Below are 26,376 nucleotides of genomic sequence, written 5' to 3' on the forward strand. Positions count from 1 at the left end.
AAGTCAAATTTTTGGAAGACGTCAAAATGTCATAAAAAACGTCATACTATAGTAAGGCCTCAAAAAATGGCAAAAAAAAAAGTCAAATTTTTGGAAGACCTCAAAATGTCATAAAAAACGTCATACTATTGTCACGACTTTGGAGGGCAAGGACTAGGACCCAAATGCAAGACCCCACAGACCTAGTCCAAACTAATAATTATTTATTCAAAGAAAATAACAACCGAAAATCACTCACGGAGGAGGAGGAAGACAAACTAACTGGACAAAGTAACAAAGAAAAGATCACCCATTAAGGGGAAAAGGCACTAAAACAACAGTTACAAAACGTGAACACAAAATCACTCTGACGAGGAAAACGACTAAAGAAGGAACAAAACCTAACAAGAAACAAAGTGACAAATTAATACAAAACCTGACCTGGGATACAAAGACGAAAAGCAAGACGAAATCAAGACAAGGCGAAAAAACATGAGCCAAGGGCTAGAGACTGAAACATGAGGCAAAGGCATGGGACAAGACATGAGACTAAACATGAGACAAAAACGAACTCACACTGGACAAGGGGAAACGCAGACTATATATACACAGGTAAGGGGAAACAGGTGGAAACAATTAGGGCGGGGAAAAGAATTACAAAAGCGGGAAACAAGACAAAGACAGGAAGTACAACAAGACCAGATACACAAGGGCAATAATTTCAAAATAAAACAGGAACTATAAACAAAACTTAAACTAGAGTTCCAGAGTCCCAAAAAGATCCAAAATCAGCTCCCTTAGGGGCTAGTCATGACTACAACTATAGTAAGGGGTCAAAAAATGCCAAAAAAAGTCAAATTTTTTTAAGACCTCAAAATGTCATAAAAAACGTCATACGGCCGTAAGATGTCAAAAAATGGCAAAAAAAAGTCAAATTTTTAGAGGACCTCAAAATGTCATAAAAAACGTCATACTATAGTAAGGTGTCAAAAAAAAATGCCAAAAAAAGTCAAATTTTTTTAAGACCTCAAAATGTCATAAAAAATGTGATTCGGCCGTAAGGCGTCAAAAAATGGCAAAAAAAAAAGTCATATTTTTGTAAGACCTCAAAATGTCATAAAAAACGTCATACTATAGTAAGGCGTCAAAAAATTCCGAAAACGTCAAATTTTTGGAAGACCTCAAAATGTCATAAAAAACGTCATTCTATAGTAAGGCGTCAAAAAATGTCAAAAAAAGTCATATTTTTGTAAGACCTCAAAATGTCATAAAAAACGTAAGGGGGGGGGGGGGGGGGGGTCAAGGCGTCAAAAAATACCAAAAAAGTCAAATTTTTGTAAGACCTCAAAATGTCATAAAAAAGGTCATACGGCCGTATGTTTAAACATAAATAAACATAGTGTTTGAGTATGCATAGTATGTTTGAGCATATGTACCTTACTTTTGTACACTCTACTGACTGTATATCATGTATATCCTTAGATTGTTTTTATATTGCAAATAAAGTATTCATGTTAAAATCACAGTTCCACGTACGTCCGTCGTGCGATTGGGTAAAAGGCCTCTCCAAACCAAGCTCCCGGGCTGAATTTCAACCCCAGCCCGCCCGTGCCGACAGGTCAGTTTACTGACGAGTCAGTTTATTGTCAGGCAGTGGTGGAGGAAGTACTGCAGCTTAGTACTAAGTGAGCAATTCTCCATTTACCCCCATGTTAAAATAGCCAACTTTACAGCCTAAAAAAACATATTTACAGCCTGGTATATTTTTTTGTTTTTGGTCTCTATTGATAGTTTCCACCTCCGTGAAAGACGAGCGGGGTAAATTTAGAAAGAAGCCACACACACGCACACACACGCACACAGTAGTTTTAATTTTTAAATAAACATAGTGTTTGAGTATGCATAGTATGTGTGAGCATATGTAGCTTACTTTAGTACACTCTACTGACTGTATATCATGTATATCATTAGATTGTTTTTTTTGCAAATAAAGTATTCATGTTAAAATCACACAGTGCGATCGGGTAGAATGCCTCTCTAAACCAAGCTTCCGGGCTGAATTTCAACCCCAGCCCGCCCCTGTGCTTGACTGATCAATCTGAATACACGGCACCCTCAGAAAATCACTTAAAGATAAATGGGGTGTAGTTTCTATTTAGCCAGATGATTAGAAACAGGAGCACAGCTGCGCAACTCGAGCTGAAACTCCAGACTCGTTACGCAAAAGTTTTCTCTGCATTGGGATGGGAGGGTGGAAACTGAAGGATATATCCCAGCTAAACTTACTTGACATAACTTTTAATGTTGCCATATAATCTATAAAATAACTTAATAGATAGTGAACAAGTCTCAAGGCATAAAACAGTTCCTGGCCGAAAATATAATTTATTCCGCTGTGTATTAGTCGTCTGTCTTTGATGATAACTGACATAATTTATGGCACCGCCACATCACTGCTTTGGGCAGAAGGCAGGTTATTTAATTAAACTCCGGAAAAATTCGCACTAAGAATAGAAGAGATTTTCTTTCTCGACGTCACATTTAATTGTTAAGTTGGACATATCCATGGGATGTTGTGAATCCATTTTTAAGACAGAAAGTTTACTTCACTCTACTTCAGTCTACTTCACTTGTATGTGTGAGTGAGAGAGAGAGAGAGTGAGAGAGTGTGTATGTGTGTGTGTGTGTGTGTGTGTCGGTGTGATTGAATGCCTCTCTTTAATCAGCGGTCTGACACGGTGTGAGGGGGACTCGCCTGGTTCCACTTGTTGTTCGGGGGTTAATGGAAAAGATTTCTAAAGATTTATTGAGGGGGCGTTTAATGACCTGATCGGTTTCACCGTGTGAAAACAAATGATGCTGTAAAACCTCGCTGAGTTGGAAGAAGGGAGGGGGGGGGGGGGGTCACTTTGCCAAAATTAATGACCAAAAAGAGGGGAATTACTGTTTATAGTTTGTTTTCCTTTTGACACACTTCTCCCTGTCGATATAACCAGTTTAAAGATATTACTCTCTCTCTTTCTCTCTCCCAGAACAGACTGACCTATAGGACATGTTTTAAAACTTAAGCCCTCAAAACTTCTTCTACCAATAAAAAAACAACACTGAAATAAAGTAAACTTAGTTGTTCCGACAGTTTAGAAACGAGGCAGAAGATAGCTCACACTGGCCCGATTGTGTGGTAGCAGATTAATATTAGGTGGTCCTCCTCCTCGGTATCGATGTCATGTGAGATGATGACACAGGTCAGTTTTCGCTCGGTGCTCGACTTTCTCGTCCCCGCTGCGCTCACTTTACACTTTCGGACACATGTCGCTGTCTGTCTTTACAATCGCAGGGGAGTTCTGCCGATTTCTTTTTTCTTCCCCCCACATACATCCATAATGTTATCTATCCTGCACCGGCAATCAGGTAAAAATATACATATATAATTCAGATGGCTTGCAAGGAAAACCCGAGGAAAAAAAATAGCAAAACGAGAAATAATTAAAATAATAAAACAACAATTAATAATCAAACTGGAAAATATGTACACTTTAAAAAGCATGATGCAAAAGTTCATTGTATTTGCTGTCGACAGGTTTAATGGGTTAATTACAAAAAATGGAATCAATCATGTAAAAGTAGAGTAATGTCAAATAATTCACTCGTATAAACCGGAATGGATCAAAGGAGAGTGAGAAAAACAATTGAGAATATAAGAAAAATATGTGACCTGGCAGGACACGCGGTTTCATAAAATCCAAAGACTTGTACTGCGATAAAAAAAAAAAAAAAAAGGCGTGTTTCTTAAACCAATCTGCAAAAAATAATGTCTTCAAGAGCAATTGGCAAAATTAGTCCCCTTTTATTTGCAGACTGTGCTTTGCATTTAGGCTGCTCTTACATCTTTAGTTCCATTCACATATGGCTTGCTGGATATTATTAAAAACAGTGAGCAGAGTCTTGTTTATTCCTAAGGCAACAATATACAAATTATGGAGTGAAAAATGAACTGATTGTAGCTGAAAAGCAGAAAGATGAGCAATGGTATCTTGAAATGAAACTCATCAAATCAAATAATAAGCCAACTTCTTTGCTGAAACCTGGAGAGATCTGAATCAAATTAAAAGGAAATTAGGCCTGCAACCATCAGCCACAGTTGTCTCATTACAGCAGAAAGATAATCCACAAAAGCCTTAAACCATACACACAGTGGGCAGGAGAGGCAGGATTTCACAGTGTACAAGTTTAACAATGGTAACTATTTGAAGTTTAAAAAAAAGAGAGCGAAGAAGAAAAAAGTATGCATTTCAGAATGTGTCTAAGGTATCATAAGATTTAGTATCGGTTTGAGTTTTTACTAATGTCATGACACATTAGAAATGTATTCCATTAAGCCTTGAATGGTTTATAAAACACACCAGCTTTATGGAAAAAATTTTATCATGTTTGTGTCACATAGTCAGATTATGCGCAGCTGAGCAGGGAGTTGACTTTGTCACTTCTAAGTACACAAGAAGAGTACTTTGGTGGAAGGAAAAAAAGGGGGGAAAAATAGATATGTTACATTTCTCCAACATCTAAGGAAATATCATTCAGGCTTAGAATAATATTGAAATCTTGGATTTCCTGACATGTGTAAGGCGATATATTGAGGCTTTATGAGTGTTGTGAGCTGACTTCTGGCTCCTGTTAAAATGAGATATCCCTCAAACCCATTTTGATGCTTGACTTTAAGTGATTTTAAATATGCTCAGTGTCCCGAATTTTCCATATTCAGCACAGGTTGTGTTTGTTTTATTTGTTTCATCGAATTCAATCATCTGGAGACATCAATTTCAAGGATATAAAACTGAAAAAAGCGATATATATTTATAATAAACACAGAGAAGTGGACTCTCTACAGTTGGCAAATCAAACCTAGAGATATTCTAAAGTAAACACAAGTATTGGCTTAATATTAAAAAATCAAACAGTGTGAATGTGTGTATGAGACACTGCATTCAAATTTAGCTCAAAGTTGAGAAATAAAAAAAAAATCTCTCTTATTATAAGCACTGTTATCCCAGAAATATATGGGTTAGAATCACATTTTAGACAAAGCTGAATGGAAAAGGTCAAGTTTAAAGCTAACTGTGTGTGCGGAGGAGTTAGACAATGAAGAAGAAGTCATAAAAAAAACAACAGCCTTTGTTAAAACAAATGGTCACCAGTTAAGAGTGTGTGTTCACTCTTACTAAAAACATTTGTGGTGAGTATGGGCTAAAAAAAAAAAAAAAAAAAAAGTACAATGGGCACTGGCCAGGTTGGAATGATATCGAATCTTAGCTTAAGATTCCAGACAGCATGAGCTGATTTCAGGATAAAGCAGTCCAGGCTTTAGGACCGTGGGGGAAAGAGGGAGAGGGAGAGAGAGAGAAAGACTGAGCAGTACAGACTGGAGGGCAGGCGGGGCATTAGCTCAGTTCAGGCCGATGTCAGGACAATTAGAGGTGCACCACAGCGCATTGTGCACAGCGCCTGTCAGCCTTAATCTCTGCTGCCGTGGCCCGTACCCGCAGCCAGGCCACAGCCCACGGGAAGCACTAACACTCAAGCCCATATTGCTTTGACAGTTGCGCTCATCTAGAAGTAATGCAAAACGTTATTGTGATGTATACATGGTGACCCTGTACTCTTGTCTCTTACAACAACAAGGCTATGTGTTTGCAGAGCCAGGGAGGGCTGGAAGGGAGAAATGACACTCGGTGAGAAGAGCGAGAAGGAAAGATGGAGGTTATAGAGAGAGGGAGAGAGAGCAACAGAAAAAAATGGAGGAGGATCTGGAACCTTAGCCTCCCTTTCTGCACCCCCCCCCCCCCCACCCCGATCCCTTGTCGCCCACTCCCTCTCCTCTTGTTCCAAGTCATTGTTGTTGGTCCTCTACAAATCTTGGTGTTTGTTTTTGAGGGAGCTGCTGCGTGTGGTGACCGTGTTGGAGGTCTCCTCCGCCTCCTCATCCTCTTTCGCCTCCAGGACCTCATTGAAGAACCTGAAGATGGAGTTGAAACTCGTCCAGGAGGTCAGCTCATGTCTCTCGGTGCCTAAGTGTAAAAGATACACACAGACGGACGCACAAACATAATTATGAGCAGGGTTCACTAATTATTTGCTTACTGTAAAGCTGCAGGCAAAGAAAGTGCATGAGGATTTCCTAACATAATAAAAAATGTAGCTCTGCATCCTGTACACCTACAGTGGCAACACAGGAGGTGAAAATGAATGAACACTGTTAGATAAGATGTTTAGACTCTTAAGTCTCCCCACTCTCACAATCCATTGTATCTCTCCCTACAAGCCAAAGGCCTTATGCATGAGAGCCATGACAGCCTATGACCTATTAGTCCAATGGGACAGCCTTAATATGTTATCCAAGTGGGATACCTGATAATCAACACCACTTCACGTCCCTCTTTCCATCTGAGGCCTTCCAACAAAACCAGAGTTATGGACAATGGGCGCACTAAGTGAAACCAGTGGAGCGGTAGTCATTCATTCTAAAGGGCTGATTGAGGAAAGGCAAGACAGAAGCTGGAGAGAGGTAACTAGCGAACATATCAGGTGGTCTGGTGGTGGCGGGGGGAGGCAGCCGTGCTGGGTTTCCCTCTGACCTCCTCCAGGTTAGCCAGTTCCCAAGTTTGGGGTCACGCTGGAGCTTGAAATCTGGTACATGCGCCTCAGGTTCCTTTGGGTTAGGGTATCACAGGCCAGCTTTTTGGTTGGGTAGCTTAAACTTGAAGGCAGCTTCTCCTACACCAGCTAGTCCTGCTACAGAGCACCGCTGCATCGAAGCATCACTGATGAGGACAGATCATGGCTGCAGCTGCAGCCCGACTCATTCCTGCTCCTGCTTGCTAACCTAACAGATAATGGCTTGTTTCTGCCGCCGCTGGCTAGCAGCTCAGCTGCTTAGCAACACAACTGTAACCGGACTAGAGGAGCCATATTGAGGTGCCCTCTTGTTTTCCCAGAGGGAGAATGGGCTTGCCGCAAGATGATATTAAGAGTTTCATCCCATGATAGATGGATCTAAGAAAAATTTACATGTGTTTACAGAAAGATGAGTGAATACAAGCCTGGCAGTAATGAGTTTTTTTTTTTTTGCATCTTTATTTGCACACTTAAGACTCTTTGTTTTGTTGGGACCTGCATTTGTTTGTAAGATAAGAATATTAAAATGGATTCCTACAATTCCTCAGGAGGATTAAAACAAAGGATAAGCTTAGGTTTGCCTGAAAACGACTGGTCCCAGCAGAGAAAGGTTGAAAACCACGACCCTTTTGGATGAGTCAAATCAGTAGTGCATTAGAGATACCTCTTTACCTCTGCTCCTTTCTTCAGTGCATTTCGCCTTCCTTTCTTACTTCCTCCCTTCTCCTCTGTGTACATTGTATCGGCTATAAAAAGCTAGACTAGAAGGCCGCGGGGATACAATTAGGAGGCACCGTAAAGGCTCTCTCACCATAGACAGGCCTCTGATGACCACTGCACTGACCCCATGTTTATTAGATTGACCCCTGCGTGGACGCATTAATGGAGATGGTGTGCGTACATGTGTGTGTGTATGATTGTAAGACCGAAGGTAAGTGTGGGGTCTTGGGCTGAGAGTGGATTTCGGTTCAGTTCCTGGTGGTGTGTTTTGTTTGTGTGTAATTTGTGTGTACGAGTATGTAGGGTTCTCGATCACTCTGAGATAAGGGACTGTGCTGCGCACTATATAGCAACTAGACTGCATTCAGTGCCTTGGGTCAAATTTACTGGCCTGGCAATCATGAGAGTCAATAACCAGACACTTTCGGTGACTCTGCTACCTGTGTAGGGCTCAACACAACACCCATCCCCGGAAAACAAAGACACAGCCCTCTCACACCTCTAATCTATCATTTATATCCAATTTGAAGCACTGTGATCTTTTTTCCACCTCCTCCTCCTCCGTGTTCCCCATCTGATTGGTCTCTCCCTCACTAGTGTTTTTTACTTCTGTTTTGTCCTTTTTTCTTTTTTTTTCTCCTGCAGAAGCGATCAATGGCGCAGCGCTCTCTCGTTCACCCTGAACTGGCGGTGAACTCCTGCGGAACGCCGCCAGCCTCTCCACCCTATCCCATCGCTGTTCGGGGTCACCAGGGGGGCGTCTCTGTGCCAATATGCAGATGAGACTGTGCCCCTCCAGTGACTCTGGTGTTAGGATCCACCCCTCTATATGGTTGAGATAAAGTCCACCCCCACCGCCCCCCACCCAGAAAACACTCACACACAGAGACATAAACCCTCACTCTCATATGGGCTTAAATAGACCTTTAACAGCTTACGTCCACTCTTCCTTTAATAGCCAAAGTGTGTCGAACCTAATGGATGTTGTCAAAGCTGAGATGTGACCACTGATTTAGAGGCGGAACCCTGATGACCAGGCTACACTCACCGCTAAAGACACAGAAGGAGAGAGTGAGAGAGAATTACCTCAGCTACGCCACAAATCAAAGTAATATCTTTAAAAGATGTGGGGATCGATGAGGTGTCATCTGGCTGTATCTCGTGTGTAAAGTGAACCCATAAACAGCCAATGAGTACTACTTTATCCTCAGTTTTAGTCCCTTGCTGGAAAAGTTTTTCAACTGATAAGCAGATTTTTTTTTTTAATGGCCAATTGATTTCATGTATTGTTAAAACAAGATATAACAGACAAAGAGCTCTTCCATATTCATAATTTCAATTATAACTTGCATCTCGTTTTTAATTGATCCGACTTTGAAAATAAAGTACCTTGTGTATTTATGTGTGCTTTCTTGCATTAACTATGAATCAATTACGTTGCATGTGCCAATTTTAACAGGTTTACTGTAATTGCATTAATCTAATAAAGTTTATTGTAAGTGCAATAATGTCCTCATTTATTGTAAATGCAGTAATGATGTTACCGTGTGCATTGGGTATTGTCAAGGGAAATTCAGAGAGGAATTCTCTTTAACAATGTGTTTATAATTAGTATTAGGAAATGGCAGACTTAACAGACATTATTACTGCAAGTAGAATGATGACGGCTATAACCTTGAGGTGAGGCAACAATTACACACATATACACACACACACACACACACACACACACACTGAGCTCCATGATGATGTTTCACTGTAATGCAGGAAAGAGCAGGTATAGAAATAAGGTCTGTGTCAAAGGCCGTGCTCTTTGCTCAGGTCATGGCAGAGTTTCAATCCGGCGCCTAACCCGTGCCCTGTGTTTGACCATTCTCCGTGTATTGTCTGAGCCTGGTGAGGTTGCCTCATTATGTGACAGGCAGAAGAGAGTATTTGATCCTGGATATTTAGCCTCCTCCTCCTCTCTGTCACAGCCACTGGAGCCCTCTCAAGGTAATTGACTGACTGTTTGATCTCCTCTCTGGCTCTACACTGCTACAAGACGCTGAGACACACACACCCACACACACATTTGTCATATTTACAGAATGGCACCCCAGAATCTGGCCACTGCTGGAGACAAAGTAATAATTCAAGGGCTGATCACTTTCAGATATTTTGGAAAATATTAGCTAGCGATAGTAACAGAAATAAAATCAATACTGGGTTGTGAGATGGATTACAGTTTTAGCTCCATATATTTAGGTAATATTCCAACTGAATTTAATGCACGGGACAAGTACCCTCTTAAAGTATTACTTTTAGCTAAGAAAAAAAAAAACAATTACGGCGAAATGGCTAGATAAGGAACCATCAACAAAAGGATTAAAAAAAAGGTTTATGGATGTGGTTTACCAGTACTATCACATTTACAATTATTTACTAATTTAATTCCTGTGATTCATCTGCTTTGTATTAACAAAAGTTGTAAGTAATGGTCCAAATGGGTTATTATATGTGTATATGGATATTACACAGAAAGAAAGGAAACACTTGGTATTGTGAAATCCCCTTTTTCTCTCCTCCCCTAACTTTATTTATGTGGTTTACTAGTATTAATAACATTTATAATTCTTTCCTAATTTCATTTCTTTGATTTATTTGCTCAGTAGGTTTACACAGGGTTTGTATGTGTATTTGCTCGATAAATGTCATAAGACAACAGTTATTTTAATTTCCTTTGAGGACTACATGAGACTGAGACGGATGTGGAGATGATCCTTACGTGACGCCCTGTTGGTGTTGTCTTTGTATCCCTCTCTTTCTTCCTGGCACTAGTGGGAAAGTAACCCTTCACACTACTACTGATAACATATGAGCCGCACTGTATTACCCTGGGAAACCTGTCTGTTCCCTTCTCCTGTGCATTTGCGATTCACTAAAACAAAAATGACAAAAATATAGTATTGAAAAAAACCCACACATTCGTGCTAGGGTCTGATCGTGGATGGCACACACTCACACATGTAGCACATACTCGCTGTACCCTCCCCCAAAACACCAAGCAATCCAACACGCGCGCCCATGCATACACACAGAACTACACACACACTGTTATCATTTGTGTGCAGTGAGGTAAGGGAACAGAGGAGGAGAGTTTTGAGCTGTTAAAAAGGAAACAAGGAAACTCCTCCATAGCTATGGGCCATGCTTTCTTCCCTCCGCACCAAACGCTGCATGCTGTTACAAATGGTAATCTGCTCTGATTGTCACAAATTTCAAAACAAACGCTAGGTGACTGAAAAGCCAAAGTGACGCCCCGAGTGATACTCCGACAGAAAGCCAGAATCAAAGCATGCCGACTATAATTAGGTTCCATCTGGGCTACATTATTTAAAGCCACACCAGTTAATTGCTTGTGTACAAATGGCCTATTTTATTTGAATCAAACTCTTTTTTTTTGTGATTCATAATTACATTGATACGAAGGGGGGCACATCTCTTTCCTTCGTTTATAATATAAATACATATTCAAATTATTAAAAGGACTTTGATGCAAGGGAAATGTAAAGTGATGATACTTTGTGTGAAACGAATTTCTTCAAACAATTATGAGTGTTTAATCAAACATACTGACATTTAGGTTAAACATTTAATGAGCTTCAATTAAAAAAAAGGAGATGAACAATGATATAATCATGAAGCGAAAATTACAAAAACAGAATACCTAACAGAATTAATACACATGATATTATTACATGCAGAAGCAAACATTTTCTCATTTCCTCTTGTCAAAGTTTTCATCAAAAATCTAACACAAACAGTGCATTTTCTTATCGATTTCCTATCGACGGTAACCTAAGCTTTTGTTTTATCTTGATGTGAGGCAGTGCATTGCGTTGTGATGCGGGTCCTGGCTGGCTGTAACCTTAGCTGGGCTTCTGTTTGTGGAAACTATCTGTTGCATGGATCAGCGGTGGGGAATCGCTATCTGTATCCTGGTTGTCAGATGATCGGATTTCCGCCCCTGACGCTCTCTGATATTAGATGATCTTCTGTGGTGTGTGTGAGAGTATCCACACTGTGTGTGTGTGTGCGGATACTGTGTGCTTGTGCGTATTAGTTCCTATGTGTCTGGTTGTCCATATGAGATGCACAGGCGCGTACAGTCAGTTATGCATGTTGTCATGTCACTTGCTGACATGCGTAAAGGTCAAAGATGTCATTTTGTGCCTACATTGTCTGTCTGAAGGGGGCAGGACATGTTGCCACTGGAGACGAGGTCAAAGAGAGCCCAGGCAGGTGACAGGCGGTCAGCCACACTGCCAGAGCAACTCTGCCCTCTGTAACAAAACATGGGGATGTTGTCCTCAGTCAAAAAGCTAATTAAGTCTAAATTTACTCCCCCCTCCTCTCTACCACCCCTCAATTTCCACTCAAGGCGAAGACATCCATGTCAAACTCACAGACAGCGTGGCACAGGTATAATCAGACTTTGTTTATGCTATGTTACAATATGTGTCTTCATTTTTAATAAAATCAACATTGTACTAAGCCTTCACACATCTACCGGAGCACGAGAGACACACATGCATCACAAAAAAAAGGGAAAAAAAAAAAACAGAAAAATTACTCAAAACAGAGCTCATTTCATCAAACCAGTAATACCACTGCTGCTTCTTGAATGCAATTCATTTTTAATGCTCATCGGTAAGTGGGGTCTGCTCCCCCCCATCTCCCTCGTACTGCTTTTAATTACTTTGCTTATTATTGTGTGTTGTTGTTAGACAAAAACAAGGCAGAACTCATTACACATCCAGAGATGAGGAACCTGAATCACTAGCTACAGGGGCCGCTGAGGGGACTCTGTATTTACTTAAAATAAAACACAAACAGAATTGAGACACAGAGAAACAAAATCAAGCGAAAGCCCGCAGAGGGGAGAATATCGCATTAACTTGTTCGAATCATCACCCAAAGTAAGCTACTTTACATTCCATATAATATTTCCTGGAAGAGTGAAACTTGCAACAACAAGGTCTCTGCACAAAAGACTGTGGCACTGTACTTCTTCTCTCTACTTCTTTCTCCTTCAGTTCCCTCCCTTCATCTATCCCTCCCCACATGCCGCCTCCCTACCCAGACACTGAGACTGCACTGAGTGCTTTTTTATTTTAACGTGAATGAGTGGCCTTGGCCGTCATAAAGGACCCTCGCTTTTATAGACTTGGAGCGGAGTATTTACAAGATGACCCCAGCCCAAGGACAGCGCAGGCTATTTGATACCAGTGTCAGAGTCTCCCCTCTCCTCTTCAGTAAAAATCAAAAGCCCAAACATACCCTTGCCTCTGACAGCACCTCTCAATGTCACTTGTTTTACTCGCCTGTACTGAAATGGGATGAAACACTTTGGAAAAAGGGGAGAGACAGCTGTGCGTGGCATTCAACAAACACATTGGTTGCACCTTTTCTCATTTACTCTTTACACTGGAAAAATAATGACATTAAATAAAAGTATTGGGCTTTTTAAAAAAAAAAGTGCATTCAAATATTCAAATTGAAGATTTTAGTTAGTGCTGTAAATACACAGCATGTGAAAACAAGTTACACGGGATTTTTCTCAATTTTGTCCGAATATCTTGTTTTGTCCGACAAAACAAGATATTCAATTCACATATTAAATTGATGAGAGACAGAATTACTATAAAACAAATCTTATTTTCCTAATATCCAAAAAGGGACACTGTGTCCTGTTATTTGGATAAAAGAAAACAAATCAAGAAAAAAATCTTTATGTAATGACAAAGTTACATGAAATATATTATTTGGTTAAAAGGGAGATTATTAATTATTATTGAGATTATAGTCATTGTTTGCTCATAACCAACAAATCTGTTTGACTACACCAAGAAACACATAATTGTGAGAATGTCTTTGTAATAGAAAGAAATTAGGGGAGCTTTGGAAAACAAAACATTGCCACTTCAATTATCAGATGCACACATTACACAAATTCTGCTCTTCCTCTCCTTATAAACAAATGCCTAACTTGCTTCTACTGACAGACCCACACTTCACCATTATGGAGAACAAATGTTCACTCTGGTATGTCCAAGATTCAGTGGCAGTTTTTTTTTTTTTTTGAAAAAATGCACAAGAGCTGCGCATGTACCTGTTGATTCAGTGTGTGTGTGTGTGGGACAGAGGGAGACATAGAAAGAGAGAGATTGAGTGACTGAGTGTGCGTACACATGTATGTGTATGGAGGGGCCTTGTTGGGAGTGCCACCCAGACATTAGCACTGTAAACAGTGCAGGCCTCCTTCCCTGTCCAGGCCTTTTGTTCCATCTGCACCACCATTGGTCGGGACTTAAATGGCAAACACTCGGGGGCTGCTAGCTCGCCTGACACGGTTTTGTTTTTGGCCTATTGAGGGGAAATGGAGAGCTTCTGTTTCTATGCCCAGGCACAATGTGTCTCAAAAGCAGCATGGCTGAAAAGAGAGGCCCCCACAAAGACTGTCCATTAGTGGAGGCACTGCATGCATGCGTATACGTGCACTCACATACGCACAGGGGCATACACGCACACCGACATACACACACACACACACAGACATCATGATGCCTGGGCAAGGGTCAGAAAAGACAACCTTGCCAAAGACACTGATGGAGGCGGAGCATGTGCACATGGGTATGCCCATGCTCACTCACACACACACACACACACACACACACACACACACACACACACACACACACACACACACACACACACACACACACACACACACACACACACGTACAGTCTATATAACCAAATCCAAGCCAAACTGCACACCACTTCACCATACTACACTCACTCCTCACCCACACATAAACACACAACCTCTGCTCCACTTGAACACAATGAGAATGAACACACACACATGCACGCACATGCACCTCCCTAGCACCTTCAGGACAATAACGAGCATAGAAACACACACACACACTCTTCTACAATATCAGACATACGCACATCACTCAGTCACAAAAGAGGTGGAGGAGGAGGAAAGGGGTAGGGGAGGCCCCTTTGCACCTGTAAACCTGTAAGAAAGACAGGCCGCATTCAGAATCAGTGGTCAAAGAATAGATAGCCTTGAGTGTGGGAACTTATATACAGCCCTCCTTCAATAACCAGGTTGTCTAAGCTTTATAGAAGAATAGAGCACAGCCATTAACACCACTGGCAAATGCTTTGTTTAACATTAAAGTATATCTGTAAAGTATCTAAAGGAATTGTACACTGGCAGCATAATGAGGGAATGTACAGTGCATGGCAATATATTTTTAACCCACTTTTTTTTTTCTTTGTATATAAATCTTTGTCCTCTGGCTGTAAATGTGTATACAGCAGTGCACTTGCTGCTTTCATGCTTACAAAGAGAAAATGCCTTGTTGCATGTTCTTCACAAACCAGGGGCTTATGTTTGATGATAAAAAGGATGGAGCAGATTTGATAGCCTTCTAGCAACAGCAGTCATGACCAGCACTTCACCCAAAGACTTTACAAGCTAAAAAGAGCTGTGCAGTGGATGTATGGATGATTGGTATTCTACACAATGATATGTCACCTGTGTCAATCTCAAACAAAGCTAAGAAAACACTTCTCAGTTAGCGCAAAGCAGTTGCCTTTTGGACCTCAGGACACAAAAAAGGAACGGGAACGCAGATGCAGGTGCTCAGATTTTACATTTGGCCTCAGACCGTGCTGAACTGGAGGCATACACAAGAATAATACACTACAATACTACAATACATCTCTTAGGTGAGATGACATGTAAGCAAACTCTCCTGGTTTTACCCCAACAGATTTCAGCAACAATTCAAACACTGCTTGATTGTCTAGCACTTATCACTGCGTAGCATCTCCCAGGTGCAGTGGGCGCATGCACACACAAACAGACAATACAAACACATACTTCAAAATACAAAATCACAGGCGGACACACAAGCAGGAGGACACATAACGGCATGCATGTGAGCTCAAGAGTACACACACAAAACAGAGCAGTGTTAGAGGATGAGACCAATACACTGAAGGGAAGGAAAGAAATGTGGGCTCTGAAGGACATTTTCCAGCCACCTGAGAAAAATGTGCAGTGGAACGTGATAGAGTACACACAGTGTATATTTTCCTGAGTCTGCTGAGAAATTTAAAATCTAGCTCTAACAACAGAACAGTGTGTGAGAGCCTCACTGTCTTTCTTTTGCACATACATACACCTGGTATGCATGAATAGAGCTACTTGTCACATGACCTTTTGATCCCATGCATTGTAATGCATACAGAAGGGGGGAGATGGTGTGTGTATGTGTGTGTTGGTGGGATGAAAATAATAAAGCAGAGAGTTGGAGAGGAGAGGGTAGGATAGATGTGGAGGAGAGGAGAGGAGGAGAGGAGAGGAGAGAAGAGAAGAGTGAAGAGAGGGGTCAGGTGGGGGAGGAGCAGGCCAGGGGTGGAGATAGCAGAGAGTGGGTGTTGAGGGCGGGGCAGGTCTGAAATAGATCACTTAAGGGAACAAAGTGTAATTAATGGGTCGCCACAGATAAGAGGGCTCTGGCCCTATCTGGGAATGTGCTAATGGAGTTGACACACACTCAACAAGATCAGTGGACAACCCCTCTTTATGTGTGTGTGTACATGTCTGCAAGTGTGTGCATGCGCATGCATGGGCGTGTGTGTCTTTTAAGGACACACAGTGGATAAATCGTAGGATAGGACTGCTGAGGTGAATGGTTAACAAGTTTCCTCTATGACGAAGATCTGCCATCCCTGCAATCAGAGAAAAGTCAGAAGGAAACACACACACACACACACTCGCACACAAGTTTTCTCCCAATGAACACAACCAAAACACACAAACATATCTATGTGAGTCAGCCTCCCTAACTCACGTAGACATTCCCTCTCACATCAAAACATGAGTGATGTTATTACACTTGGCCAGCCGGCACGCCTTCAGTCGCAGGGATGTGGTTGTTTACGGAGAGATGGAGGGGGAGGAAGCCGCCTGGTCAAGAGAGGGTCAGACCTGAAGTGTTCTAAGAGAAGCAAACTGACACAAACCTCTCCTCAAACTTCCTGCCTGCGTGTGTCCCTGCGTCAGGGGAACCCGGCTGGAGCCAAAGGGCCTGTGCATGTGGATATGTGTGTGTGCGTGCGTGTCGGTTAAATGTGCCGGGTTTGGAGCCTGGCCGGGGAGGTCGGGGGAGGGTTTGCAGGCGCCCACGTGCACTGAGACAGTGAGATGGCCTGTGATGGACAAGGCAAGACAAGGAGGATTTCCCCTGTTTGTCTGAGAGAGAGGAGCTGCCGCGTCACATACACAGAGGGAGAAGTCTGTCTCCGGGATGGATTTCTTGTGTGAATGTGTGTGGCATGAGGCGAGCAGGTCAGACATCTGGTCGGTTTTGTGTGTAGGTGTGTGTGTGTGTGCACCTCTCTCAGGGTCACGGACCCCGGGGCCATCTACTTCAGTCTGGCTTAGTCAGACAAGCCAAGGCCACATTAACACACTACATGACTTAATAATATAGAGACCCTTGGCTTGGTGCGGCAAATACAAGGCTCAGACGGGTGAATAATCAAAAAACCAAACACACATCTTACATCTTTATGGAAATGAACTATTTAATGCCATTACAGTCACCTTGACAAGCCAATAAATATCAAATGAAGTAAATGTAACAGTCTTTAAACACAAGGGCATGACCTCGACAATAGCAAGCTGTGCGTGGAGCTCTAGGTGAATCTTAAATCTTGCATTGTGTTGTTAAATGTGTCCACAGCAGCCTAAAAACGTGTGTTTTGTTTGTGCGTGAATGTGTGATGTAGCATCAGGGGGTTAAATGGAGAGGGACGAGACTCCAATCTGTCAGGACAAGGGAAGAACAGCTTCAAAGACTCAACATCAACCCTTCTCTCTCACACACACACTCGTGCACACACACAAACGCACACTGACGGACAGTCCATTGCTCCCAGCATATCTCTACTTTGTCCTTGGACTGTCTGAATACCACTGGAGGCGAGCATGATTTGAGAGAGCAAGTGGGAACAAGAGAGAGGGAGAGGGAGAGAGAGAGGGGAAGAAAGAGGAAAATGATAGAGGGAAGGAGAGGGAGAGAAAAGAGGCGCCCCTCAATGACATCTAAAGAGATAACTCACTCTCCAGAGCTTCTTTTCTCTTGCTATCACTTTCCAGGCAGCGCTCCTTCCACATAAGGCCCAAATTGTGAGTGTGTGTGTGTGTTTGTGCGTGTTAGCTTTGCGTGTGTGCATGTGTGTGTATGAATGAGTGACAGTAGTATATGTGGGAATACAGTGTATGTGAAGGTGAAAATGGCAAAAGAGTTTTGAATCTCAATGAGATGATCTAAAGAGCTATCAAGCACAATGATGTGCATACTGAAGACAGCGCATTGTATATGTTCACCAGGAAAAAAAATGTTCTGCTTGGTACGACATAATGATGGTTGAAAGAGATTATTTATAAATCTATAATCAACAAAACTGGAGAAAAATGGTTTGCATGTTTGTTTGCACGTAACATCAGTGTAAATCTGAAAGATAGAGCTTAAAGTTGATAATATGAAATAACTGTGTGCTGTATATACGTTAGATTCATGTCAGAATCATTATGCTGTGGATCTGAACTCAGATGGCTGCTTAAGAAATGATGTACAGACCAACACAACACAAACAACAGCTGGCTTTTCTCTTGATTGAAAGTTAACTTCAGGAAAACAAAGCATCGGGCCACCGGCGGGTCACAACATTGTTGAAAACACCCAAACAAAACAGCAGGAAAACACAAAGTGGCGCGATGCTGCCATTCTTGTCAGAAATGCTCCCCTTTGTAGGCACAGACAACTGTGGGGAAGAGTTAACCTTTTGATAAGCTGCTTCGAGCCCCAGCTGTATGCATTTTTCATCGAAATGTGTGAGTCAGAAAGAGAATAATTATCTCCTCTCGCTCTGTAGAGAGGCGAGGGGTTGCAGCCCCCAGTCTGGTCTTCATAAATGAACTAAGTCCTGAAACGAAGCAATGCTGATGAGCACAGAGAGAAACTGAGCTATGCTAATTCATAACCCAAATATGTGCAACTGCACATTCCAGGTAGCTGGGACCGTAAAGCATTGAGCACTACTGTTTACCTTTTAAGTAATGAGACAGTAGAGCACATTACTGCTTCTGTGATAAATTTCAGGAGTGGAAAAATTCATCCTGAAAGAACTATAAACTGCCGTGCATCTCCTTGAGGCTGGTCTCTCTGGTTTGTATTTCATCTGCACACCTGTACATGTAACAATCAACCACACCCATGGAGCTGTTGCATTTCTTTGATACAGTGTTATTGTTGGGTTGAACATGGCCCAACAATCCTTGCTCTGGAAGCCTTTCCCTAATCAGTACAAGAACAAACATGTATGCACAAACACACACAGAGACACACAAGTTGAGTCTGCCAAACAGGGCAAGGTCGCTGATCCCTGCTTAGAGTGGCCACGATCACCCCTGCAGGAGACACAATCTACACCCACCCTGGCACAGACGAATGTACAGACACAAAGAGAAAAAAAAAAAAAACACACCAAAAACACAAAAAAAAAAAAAAAAAAAAAAAAAAAAAAAAAAAAAAAAAATAGAGCACCCACCCCAACTGAGCTTAACACCTTTATCTGACAGCATCAGCTAACACCAGATACATACAAAGTCCTGCCCTGACCTTGCAGCACTTCAAGATTAATCAAAATTGTAGCTGGGATCAGAGGTGTGGGTACATCGGGCAGAGAGTCATTCATTTTGCGCATGTGTGTGTATTTTCCTGTATGCGTGTGTGTATGTATGTGTGGTGGGGTGGACGAGACAGACTCAGAGATTGAGGGAGGGGAGGTCAGGGGAGGCACTCACCCTCTCAATCCTCCACTATTGACTTGTGAGCAGAGAGATCGTGCCGAGCGGTCAACGGCAAATAGAATAAACTGATCAATAACCTTGCACAGTCTTGTCAGAAGGGACGAAGGCACCTTTTAAAAAAAAAAAAACAGCAGCCCAACTGGAACTATACAGGAGGGAAACATTGATCAAATCATGTACAGCTCTGCCAACCTGCTCACCCCGTTTTGTCCTCCATTCATGACATGTGGTGCCCTACTTCTCAATAACAGCGTGGGAGAGGGGGGGGGCAGTGAGAGGACGTGTCATGGCATTTCAACGATGGGAGGCCATAACCAAGTAGAAAATTAAAACATTTAAAAGCTTATCTGCAACAGTAAGCGATGAAAGAATGTTATTGAGTATGTATGTGTGTGTGTGTGTGTGTGTGTTGGAGGTGGATGCTTGTTAAGTCAGGTGTTGGAGAAGAAGGGTAAGAGAGAGGCATGAGGTAAAAAAGTCAGCAGGAATGGGGGACTGAGAGAAAGGGGAAGGAAACTGTGAGTGAGTGCGGCAGAAGCAGAAGTGCGGGAAGGAAGAAAGGAGGAGAAAAACTACCCTCTGTCATAATTTAAACGAGCCGTAGTCTCCCAACGCTCTGTTTACAATGTATAATTTATGCCTCCCAGTTCAAACACAGCTTTATCTGCACTCAGCTGCTAAGTGATATGATTTCACTTTTTATAGCAGCCCCCCCACCCGTCCAATCCACCACCACCCCCAGTCCCTCTGTAATGCAGGCTGGTGTGATTCTGCACGCCTCATGCACTGACTTTCAACTGTACAGCCCCCCGAGGGCTAAAGTAGCATATTAAACCCCTCCCTAACCCCATCCTCTTCCCTCCCTTAAGCAAAACCGCAGTCCTAGACACACACTTAAGCACATGCGTTCTTGCGTGCTTGTGCACACACCCACGGACATGCACACCCTATATGCTGCAAAAGGAGGGGGCTGCCTCATATTTTACAGCAGTTAAAGTTTCTTTCTGTATTTATTGCTGTGTTGGTGAGCGGTAATGTCCCATTTCACAGCAGCACACTCTGACCTCTGATCAGAGCTTCTCTCATGACCCCAAGGCTCTGACTCAGTTGCACTAATACGCCACTTAAGTTACTTTGGTGTAATGGCACTTTTCATGTGTCCCCTCCACACTTACCCCATGGTACACACACACACATACTTTACAGATATATAGATAGTGTATTGAATATCATACTAGGGGGGTAGTCTGGGTAATGTTTGATGTCCTAATACACAAAGTGGTTGTCAAGGGAAACACCCCATAATAAAGACTTAATGGGTTTTCACAGTGTTCTAGTAGAGAGTAAAAGCATGTACAGCTACAAAGCTTGAACAATTCACCTGGTGCACGGTTGTAGCAATCTGAAGAGACAAACAAAATACCAGCAGTCACAGATAAATAATCTACCTTATTGTGGGGTAAAACTGAACATGTTTCAGTTATAAGCCATCACCAGTGGTTTCCAATCTTGAATGTTCAGTTTTGTTTGCTGTCTTTCGATGAGTGTTGCTGTGGGGGGGCGCTTCTGGGTGGTTCCTTCACAGATAGATCCCATCATGCCATCATGTTTTCTCTTTGCTCATTGGATTCTAAACCTCACCAGTTTATATAAACTGCCATATCTGCTACTGTTGTTTGTGCTGATGATGGCTTACAGCTGAAACGGGTTCTTGTTTGCCCCACAATAAAGAAGAATCTAATTTATCTGTGAGTGATGGTAGTTTGTTTGATCAGTGCAGTGATGGCACCAAGGGTCAAGAATTCAGCCAGTGAAGGCATAAATTGTAGTGTGATGAGGAAATAACCAAATGTAAGGTGAGCGTTCATTAATACTAATTATCGGTAGTCATTAACAGAATTAGTAATCTTAGGGAGTCATGTCAAGGTATTTTTGGATGTGAGAAAGTTTTAACTGCTGTACAAATGTAGCTGGATCGTGGACCGTGATTTCAAACACAATTAAAGAAAAAAAAAAACTTAATTCACATGTGTGATGCTTTCAAGCCTCATACACTATCAAAAGGAAACGTTCTTCCTGAATCACCTTATGAACTCCGGTCTATTCTCATTACGCCATTATGTTACAGATCGATTTATCTGACTTCTGTAAAGTATCACCACTCTGCCTTTCTTTTTCTCTGAACCTTTCTCCTCTGCTTTCCCACCATTTCATCTATTCATCATGCCGCTCCCCTCTCCCTTCCTCCAGCATCCCTCTTTTTACTTATTCTCTGCCATCTCCTCCCCTCTTCTTTCTCAGCTATCTGCCTACATAGTGTTTGCGCTAGCAGAAAATTCCCACTTCATCTCTGGGGAGAACTGCGTTTTTCTCTGCTCCACTCGCTTCTCGTTCTTCTCTTGTATGTTTTCCATGCTGGCAAAGCTTCCTCTTCCTGCATGCAGCAGGGAGTGTGCTCCGTCTGCGGCTGTCCCATAAGGGACCCTACAGTGTGATGTTACAATCCCCCCATCCAGCGGGATCCTCTCTCTATCTTCCTCTCTCTCTGGCTGCTCTTTTCTCTCTTTCTCTACACGATGTTCATGCCCTCTTTCTTCTCCTGTCTCTGACTGCTTTATTCTCTTCTCCCTCCCTTACTTTCTTAATCTGTTTATCTGACTCTTACCCCTCTGACACTTTCCAGCTTACATGCACTTTCTCTAACTCTCTCTCTCTCTCTCCACCCCCACCAAAACAGACACACTCTAGATGATGCTTTTTTCCTGTTTACTTTTCTATTTTCCTGTATTATTTTCTGGCACTGATTGACTTAGTCTCTCACAAAAAAGGGCAAATCTTGCCAAATACAAAAAAGGGAGAATTCAAATTTACAGTTAACTGAGGTCTGCAGTGGAAGTCCTTCGCCCACCTCCACAGTCTCCATTGCAGAGTTCAAGTTTCTTGAGGCATCTTTAAATATGACACTCTTCCTTTTCCTTTTGTTTCTAATTGAACAGTGAACGAAGCCTTGAGCCCAGTGAAGTCTGGAGCTCTAGCACTCCAGTCCCTAGCCGTTAGCTTACAGCCCAAAGCCTCAGTCTTCAGTCTCCAGGGAGGTGGCTGTTTGTCTGTGAGCTGCAGTCCAAGTGCGACTTGCCAGCCAACAGACCGGGGACCCCCGCCATATGGCTTGGGGCTGTCCTGCTCCGGTGTTCCTGTAGGGGCAAACTATGATGGGCCACCCCACAGATCCTGAACTGGGCACCATACCCTGTGGCACACACCGTGGTAAAGAAGGATAACCCAAACACACACTCGAGCAACAAGACATGCACTGCAGATGCTTGCATAAACAAGAGGGCTCTCATTCACAAAGAGTCTCTCAACTGAGCTAAATAAAATGGACAGTTAGCAAAGTTTAAAACAAACTGACCTCCTTCTCCTTAACCAAACCTACCATTCTGCCAAAGGACCACCAACAGGAAATGAGCCAGACCCTTATAAATGGTACAGTGTACAGTTTTGCAGTACATTTTACATTGCAGTTCATAGGAAATATCTGAGGGGCATATAAGCATAGCTTCTTAAACTCCTGCTGAACAGAAACTCCCTTTGGGATTCTCAAGTTAATGCTATGCACATGTTTATTCTGAGACATTGCATGTTTTAATTTTAATATTTTTTTTTTCTTTTTTCTCGATAAAAAAGGAAAGAAAAAAATGGGTAAAAGAAATCGGGCTAACCTGAAATGTGGTTACAGTTAACAATAAAATGAAACCCACTACACGGTTTATGTATAAATTAGAAAAAGAGAAATAGTGGTGTCCTCATATCACCATTAAAATGTAGCGTGTTTTAAGCCTCTTATTACCAGTATCTCCCTGTAAAGACAAGCATGTCTCCTTAAAGAAATCTGGGACTGGCCACTCAAAAGTGAAAGCTGCAGATGGGAACACAGCTTGGCTAAGCCACTCATGTAATGATGCCTATACATATATATACAGGAAAATACCGTATGTACTCCTGGGACTTCTAAAGATATAAACAGAGTTTAAAAGGTTGAGGGAGATTTGCAGTTTGTAGAAATGCAGAGCAATGCCTTTACTAGAAAAGATGAGGTGCTGCGTGGGTGAGATTCCCTTGACCTGCCATCTATGGACAAGGTCTCCAGTTAATTAAGTTTCTTGTACATCCAACTGCATGGCTATTATGTTTGCAGTTCTCTTTGGAGATTAACATGGAGGCCTCTAAATCCACCTCACAATTTCATTTCATTCAACAGGATTTCTTTTCTCTTTTCTAAAGGTTCATATCAGCAATGTGATATGTGGGCGGGGGGGCGGTATGTGTGTTTGTGTGCGCACATGCGCATGTGTGTGCATGTGTATCTGTTCTTTTCAGTGTGCATTTTGTGACTTGTCTGCGCTGGAGCGATAGATAAAGAGAGAGAAGGAGAGAGAGCGCGTTCTTTTCAGTGTACATTCTGGCATGTCGTTGTGAAAGAGAGGTGCTAAACTGAAACACGGAGAATGGGATTCAGGTTAAAGCTAATTCACCTCTCTAAATATTGCTCTTGGCTGAAGATGACACATTTGTCCATGATGTTCTCATGTGGACAGAAATGAGCAGAGACACAAAATGTCAGAACCCGATGCCAGATATGACACCTGAGAGCAATCACAAGGAGAAGAGTAAGCTGACTGTCTTTGACAAGTCTAGGTAACACAATCCTTCAGTGTAAATGATGAGTACAGAGGGCATACAGTATGAGTATGTTGATAACACACACTCTTTTGCCAGGCATATGCAGACAACCATACATTCAAACACACACACATGCACACACGTCTAATGAGCGATTGGTACAGGATGTTTGTTTGGGTGGAACTTGAGCCTGTCTGTGCCCCAGGGCCACAGACAAGCAGGTGTTGGTGCACGCACACACACACACACACACACACGCACGCACGCACACACACACACACACACACACACACACACACACACACACACACACACACACACACACATATACACATACATACAAGTAAGAACACCTGGACACCTGGGCTGGGCTGTACAGCACTGTCAGACTCACAGGAACTGTCACACACTCCAGGATGAAAGTGACCCTAGAGCTGAGGGGGGGCACACCTGTGCCATGGGAGGCCCCCTGTCTGTCGAGGACCCTCTCATAAAAACACTCTGTCACGGTGACAAAGTTGTAGGCGTTTAATTGGCACTTAAACTCGCCCGCTGCTAATAAGGGTACTAATAACATCTCTCAGAGCCATCAAAACAAAGGGACAAAAGAGGCTGAAAAGGCAAAGAGGATTATAGCAATACAGTAAAAAAGTCAATTTTGTATCATGTTCTGAATGAAGATTGCAGCAAGTCTTATATTTGTACGTACGAAGTAGCTGTCTGGCTACCTAACTAGTTCCAGGCTGGTGGCCACAGATTTGGTAATACTGTCTAAGTCTGTGTGTCTTCACAGGGCGGTACAGTGAGCAGCTTTGCACTTTACGCTGCTATGAGCAATCATCAAAGCCAGTCACACGTATGCATGAGAGCTAAGGTTCCGGGGTTCCTTGCTCGGTCGTCTGGCTCGGGGTAGAGTGTGTGTGCGCTTGTGTGTGTGTGTGTGATTCAAAGGATCAGGGCATTGTTTGATCATTGCCCACTATTGTTCAGTCCAGCCATTAAAGGGCACATTTACCTGTGTGTTTAATGAACAACGATGATAGAGCAGAGAAAGCTGGAGAGACACAGACAGACGGAGACGCAGACAGACACAAAATGAGTGAGATATACTAATTCAGAGAGACCAAGTGAGACAGATGGAGATATGTTGAGGGAGTTTGACAAACAGCCACATCAGGAGACAAAAAACAATGCAACAGCATAATGGTGAGGCTACAAACCCAGGCCAGGCAGTTCAGATAGACGTGGTGGGGGGAAGGGACAAGGGAGGGCAGTGGGCTTGTGGGTCCTGTCCTGCCCTCGACCTGTGAATGCTGGCACACCCTGTCCTGCTGCTGGCTAAATAAAGAGCCCAAGGGTGGGCCGGGCTGGGCGGCAGGAGAAACAGACACAGAGTCGGCATTACCCAGCTAATCTCATTAGGGAGGCAGCCCTGCCAAGCTGCCAGGGGTCAGCCAGAGTGCCACGTCACTCACTGCACCTTTGGCACTCCCTGTGACCCCAAGGCAGGTTTGGGCTGAGACTCATGGTCAGCCAGGTTGAGAGGCAATGAGGGGTGGGGTTGGTGGTATAGGTGGGTAGCAGGCACTAAAGCTAAGAAGAGAGGATAAACCAGATCGGCAGAGTTCAGAGTCAGTGTAGCTTAGAGACTGGGGAGTGTCTGCATGCAGTACTTTCAGATAAAGGTAGCGAAAAAGAGGGAAACCAGAGAGTGGATAAAAGAAAAACAGGAATGAGATGAATACAGTGAAACATAAACATAAAGCAAAAAATGAGAGAGAGGCGGAAGGAGAGGGAGAAAGAGATAAAGACAGTATAAGCAAGAGAAGGAAAGAGAGATGGAGAAAGAGGCAGAGAGGATGGATAAGCAGCTTCCTCCTCTGCAGCTTGGTTTAATGTATTTACAGCGGATTGCATCAGGGTGCTGTAGTTAAAAGGGCCATCGCCATCCAACAGGGTCATCTGTAGTGTGATGTGCCTCTCATAAAGGGGATGTGTGTCACTGAGATCACACACACAAACGCACAGACACACAAACACACACAGCCACACAGAGGATAAATTCATGTACCCACAGAGACACAGATACACAAGCGTACACAAGTGTGGGCATACATGCACACACGGTCAAATCTCGTCAGAGAAAAATATGAGAAGCCAACAGAGTGTCATAAACCCTCGCAAGTTATTTCCCATGGAGCATTCCCCTCCTACCTCCCTATCTCTCTTTCTCTCCCTCCATCCCCCTGTGAACACAGTTGAGAACTGATATGATGGGCACTTTTAGCTCTAGCTCCCTGTGCTGGGTTGACATTCAGCGACACGGGCAAAGGTAGGAGTTCAGAGCCATGGAGCACCTCCGTCCTGTCAACACC

At 42.8% G+C, this 26,376-nt stretch overlaps 1 protein-coding gene across 2 annotated transcripts in view; it reads right to left on the minus strand.

Annotated features, from left to right (window-relative positions):
- Positions 1 to 3,555: 3,555 nt before the first annotated feature.
- fam172a (family with sequence similarity 172 member A) overlaps positions 3,556 to 26,376 on the minus strand; it is a 150,925-nt gene continuing 128,104 nt past the window's right edge. For both annotated transcript variants that reach the window (XM_041043266.1, XM_041043265.1), the window contains exon 11: positions 3,556 to 6,044. In XM_041043266.1, coding sequence (XP_040899200.1) covers positions 5,884 to 6,044 — 161 coding nt within the window. In that variant the 3' untranslated portion in view covers positions 3,556 to 5,883. The remainder of the gene's footprint in view (positions 6,045 to 26,376) is intronic.

Source organism: Toxotes jaculatrix, chromosome 7 (assembly GCF_017976425.1).
Source record: "Toxotes jaculatrix isolate fToxJac2 chromosome 7, fToxJac2.pri, whole genome shotgun sequence".
In the NCBI taxonomy this organism is placed as follows: Eukaryota; Metazoa; Chordata; class Actinopteri; family Toxotidae; genus Toxotes; species Toxotes jaculatrix.